General features: G+C 45.8%; 1 protein-coding gene across 2 annotated transcripts in view; it reads right to left on the reverse strand.

Moving 5' to 3' along the window:
* LOC106530768 (T-lymphoma invasion and metastasis-inducing protein 2) overlaps nt 1-4,625 on the reverse strand; it is a 42,015-nt gene that overhangs the window by 12,403 nt on the left and 24,987 nt on the right. Inside the window, exons 4-13 of one of the 2 annotated variants that reach the window (XM_014026465.1) lie at nt 4,319-4,491; nt 3,394-3,618; nt 3,123-3,308; nt 2,483-2,608; nt 2,235-2,282; nt 1,850-1,928; nt 1,594-1,683; nt 1,227-1,433; nt 1,054-1,136; nt 572-688 (exon numbers count right to left, since the gene is read on the reverse strand). In XM_014026465.1, the coding sequence (XP_013881919.1) occupies nt 572-688; nt 1,054-1,136; nt 1,227-1,433; nt 1,594-1,683; nt 1,850-1,928; nt 2,235-2,282; nt 2,483-2,608; nt 3,123-3,308; nt 3,394-3,618; nt 4,319-4,491 (1,334 nt within the window). The remainder of the gene's footprint in view (nt 1-571; nt 689-1,053; nt 1,137-1,226; nt 1,434-1,593; nt 1,684-1,849; nt 1,929-2,234; nt 2,283-2,482; nt 2,609-3,122; nt 3,309-3,393; nt 3,619-4,318; nt 4,492-4,625) is intronic. The other variant, XM_014026466.1, reaches the window with a different exon arrangement.

Below are 4,625 nucleotides of genomic sequence, written 5' to 3' on the forward strand. Positions count from 1 at the left end.
CAGCTGAACTTCAACAAACAGAAAAACAGCTGAACTTCAACTAACAAAAACAGCTGAACTTCAACAAACAAAAAAAGCTGAGCTTCAGCAAACATAAAAATAGCTGAATTTCAGCAAACAAAAACAGCTGAACTTCAACAAACAACAGCTGAACTTCAACAAACATAAAAACAGCTGAACTTCAGCAAACAAAAACAGCTGAACTTCAACAAACAACAGCTGAACTTCAACAAACATAAAAACAGCTGAACTTCAACAAACAAAAACAGCTGAACTTCAACAAACAAAAACAGCTGAACTTCAACAAACAGAAAAACAGCTGAACTTCAACAAACAAAAACAGCTGAACTTCAACAAACAAAAACAGCTGAACTTCAGCCAGTTTCACAGCAGCTGAACTAAATGTTTGTGTGGTAGTTGCTGAGAGTCATCCCCAACACAGACTCTGAGCTCGAACTGTTCACATGAGCAGCCAACAAGTTCGGACCAGGGACAAGCTGACAACAGGTGGACCAAGTCATTGATGAACCATGTTTCAGGTAGACCAGGTCTGAGGTGGACCATGTTTTACCAGCCTTGCAGCAGCAGAGGCGTCTGGATCTTGGTAGCAGCTCAGACAGCATGCCGCCTGCAGCTTCTCCTCTCCATCCTCCTCCTGCTCCTCCTCCAGCGTCTCCTCGTCCTCCTCCTGCGGCAGCACCCAGCACAGAGCGCCCATGGTGAGTCTCGGGGGTCAAAGTTTACCTGTGGGACCCGTCAGGACCAGGATCTGCTCTCAAACATGGAGGACTTCCTGCATTTGAATAATCTGTCTGCTGAGACTTCAAACAGTCCCGACAGAGTAAACCCAGATTATCAGGCTCACTGAGGGTCATGTGACCGAGGGGGCGGGGCTGTGGGTAAGTTTGACTGGTTTAAAGCCTTCTGCTCACAGAGACTCAACTTTCTTCTTCAGTTTGAATTTATTTGGTTTATTTTAACTTTGAATCTTAGAGGGAAAAAATCAACTTTATTAAAATAAACAAAAAAATAAAAATTACATTCCTGACTCACCTGCTCAGGTGACCTCTGCATCGTCTGGGTGTGGCTAACAGCAGGAGGTGGAGCTTCAGCTGCATCAGTGACGAGTGCAGAATCTGTGACATCATCGAGATGTTTTTATTTATTTTAAATGTTTATGATGAAAAGCTGATCAAACTGAAACTCTGAGTCTCCGCCTGCGCTACCTGTAGACCAGGTGAGCAGGTGGGCGGGGTCTCCGGGGTCAGCGGGGTTGGGCCAGACGAGGGTGGGCTCCTCGGGGTCAGGAGACTCGTCTCTCCTCAGCAGCAGTTGCAGGTTGTGGTGGGTGAACAGAGTCTGCAGGAGGTCCAGGTCCAGACCTGATACAGGTGACCCGTTTACAGCCAGAACCTCGTCTCCAGCCCGAAGTCCTGATGAGACACAGGGACACGAAGGAGAATTATAAATAAACTTCAGACTTTTTGAATTTGTAAAGAAATAAAGTCCGATTTATTTTTCTAAAACATTTAATGAATGAGAGCGCCCCCTGCTGGACAAACACACAAACTGCAGGCGTTCCAGATGTTTCACCTTCTATGGCAGAAGGTCCAAACGGGTCGACCTCGCTGACGAAGACGTGACTTTGACCGACTCCGTCCACGTGACCCGTCACCGCGAAACCTGCGGCACCATGGGAGGAAACAGAAACCTTCAATTCACCCGTCAGAGTTTCATAAAGACGACTGATTAAAATGTTTTTCATGTTAAATAATAAAAGTGTCTCCAGCTGTTGGTTCAGATGTTTTCATCAACAGGAAATGAGTTGTTTTTAAAGATTGTTTCTCACCAAAGTTCTGGTCTGTTTCGTGTCGACAGACCTGCAGAGTGAAAACACCGAGTGATGAAGACTTCTGCTCTTCACCCAGCTGAAACAAAACAAGTTCCTCATTGAAACTTATTAAAAATATATTTTTGTATATAAACTTGACACATTTAAAGGTTACATCAGAATTTGTTGTAAAATGATTCAGATAAAAACATTAAAATCAATGTTGAATTTGTTTTAAAGTTATTTTTTTATTCAAATAAGTGCCAATTTTGCTTCACTTTGCCCTCTTTTCATTCAGAATGTTTTCCCTCTTTTTCTTTTAATTATTGTATACATCTTCTGCTTTTGATTAAAAAATTTCAATTTAATTAGAAAATTGAAACATTTTGCAGTGAGAACCAACCTGCAGTTTACGAGCTGGGCCTGCAGAGGGCGCCACAGACTCACAGTCCTGAGAAACAAAAACATTTGATTTATTGTCTGCAAAACAAATATTTATATTTCCCTGGGGATAAATCTGATTTAATCAAATCTGAAAACAGAGCAGAGGAGGACAGAACCTCACAAAGACCAGCCGGGTTCTTTAAAAAGGTTCTGACTCAGAAACAGTAGAAGGTTCGCTCAGACCAGTGAACGGGTGCGGTCTATTACCTGGACTTGTGAGTGTTTGTTCCGTCTGTTCTGGACCTTCAGGGAGGACAGCAGACCTCGTTTGACAGAACCAGCTGACTGAGACAGGCAGCGCCGCTTCAACTGATCCTCCTCTCGACTGCAGACCTGCAGGATCCAGAGACCCATTACTGTCTGACCCTGGACACCTTTGGTTTGTCCATTTGTCTCAGACCAGTCTGTCCTTCTGTCCATTTGTCACAGACCAGTCTGTCTTTCTGTCCATTTGTCTCAGACCAGTCTGTCTTTCTGTCCATTTGTCTCAGACCAGTCTGTCCTTCTGTCCATTTGTCTCAGACCAGTGTCTTTCTGTCCATTTGTCTCAGACCAGTGTCTTTCTGTCCATTTGTCTCAGACCAGTCTGTCCTTCTGTCCATTTGTCTCAGACCAGTCTGTCTTTTTGTCCATTTGTCTCAGACCAGTCTGTCTTTCTGTCCATTTGTCTCAGACCAGTCTGTCCTTCTGTCCATTTGTCTCAGACCAGTCTGTCTTTTTGTCCATTTGTCTCAGACCAGTCTGTCTTTCTGTCCATTTGTCTCAGACCAGTCTGTCCTTCTGTCCATTTGTCTCAGACCAGTCTGTCTTTCTGTCCATTTGTCTCAGACGAGTCCATCTGTCTCACCAGAGCGTGGAAGGAGGACACAGAGAAGACCCCCAGGCGTCCCAGCGTGGTCTTGGAGGTCCGGCTGGCCACGGCCAGGAGACTCTTGGGGTTTGGCTGCTCGCCCCCCTGCAGGCTGGACAGGTAACACCTGAGTCTGAACAGGTCCAGGTTCAGTTTCTCCAGGTTCTGCTCCCACTGCTGGATCTGAGGACAAACAACACAAACATCTTCAGTGTTTAATCCAGATCCAGAAAACAGGTTCTGACCGGTCCCGGTTCCACCCTCGGACCTGGTTCTCCACGGCCCGGCGGTTCTTCTGTTCCTTGATGATTGACAGCTGCAGCTCGGCCATCTTCTTCATCTTCCCGTCGGTGTCGACACGCTGCAGCAGGGAGCGGATCCGGCGCCGCAGCAGCTGCAGGGTGTCCTGGTTCCCCTCCCGCCGGGCCAGCAGGGCGGCGCTGGCCGAATGGACCGCCGTTACCCAGTTCTCCAGGTCTGTCTGGCTGGAGGCCTGGATGGGTCGGAACCATAAACTGAAGTTAGAAACAACCAGAACCGTGTGATGTTCTGAAATAAAAACAACTGGATCGGACCAGAACCTGCAGGTAAACACACATTCATTTATTTATAAAGTTTTCTCTTTTTTTTTACAAAATAAAACTAATTCTATATTAAATAAAAATACAATTAAGTAATTTTAATGTTTAACTCAAATATAACAAGTTTCTGCAGCTGATGATTTATCCTAAATCTGAAGCTGTGATTTCCAACAGTCCCTGAAGTAAACACAGCCCCTGCAGGTCGTAAAAACAACATTAGCTGCAGTCATTAGCTGTGTGTTGTGACTCCCATCAGGAGGCTTTCAGCTGCTGACATCTTCATCACTCCTCCTCCTCCTCCTCCTCCTCCTCACAGCTGATTTAAGTCTGTAAACAAAAGAGGAGCTGAAAGCAGCCGAAGCTGCTCCGGGGACACGGAAGAGCTCCCCGAGCTCGTAAACCTGAGAGCCTCTCAGAGAGAAACGCTACGAGCTGACATTCACCTGACCTTTGACCTCTTCAGGTTCTGCAGCTTTAACGTTTGACGCAAATAAAAAGATAAGTTTCCCGGAATCAGAAATTTTCCCGTAAAGAAATAAAATCTGTTTTTTAAAAACAAAACGCTGAAGAAGCAGGAGCTAAAAGGTCAAAGACGACAGAAGCTCCTCCCACCTGCAGCAGGTAGACGTCTCCGTACGAGTTGCTCAGACAGAAGACGTGCTCCCTCCTCGGGTGTTCGGGGACGGCCTGGACCACGCTGTCCTCAGCCAGCAGGACGAAACGAGGCGGGGACTCCAGCTCGCCGCCGCTTCGTCCGAACTCTTCGTAGAACATCAGAGAGCAGCCTGGAGGGAAAACCATCAGGTGAGTTTGTGACGTCCTGTCAATTAAAAAGCAAATAAACTTTAAAGAGTAACTTACCCCAAAATTAACTTTTTTTAGCTGATAAACTGTCTAGAATGTGTCTAAAATGTTATAT

The sequence above is a fragment of the Austrofundulus limnaeus genome, unplaced genomic scaffold, assembly GCF_001266775.1.
Source record: "Austrofundulus limnaeus strain Quisiro unplaced genomic scaffold, Austrofundulus_limnaeus-1.0 Scaffold557, whole genome shotgun sequence".
Lineage (NCBI taxonomy): Eukaryota > Metazoa > Chordata > Actinopteri > Cyprinodontiformes > Rivulidae > Austrofundulus > Austrofundulus limnaeus.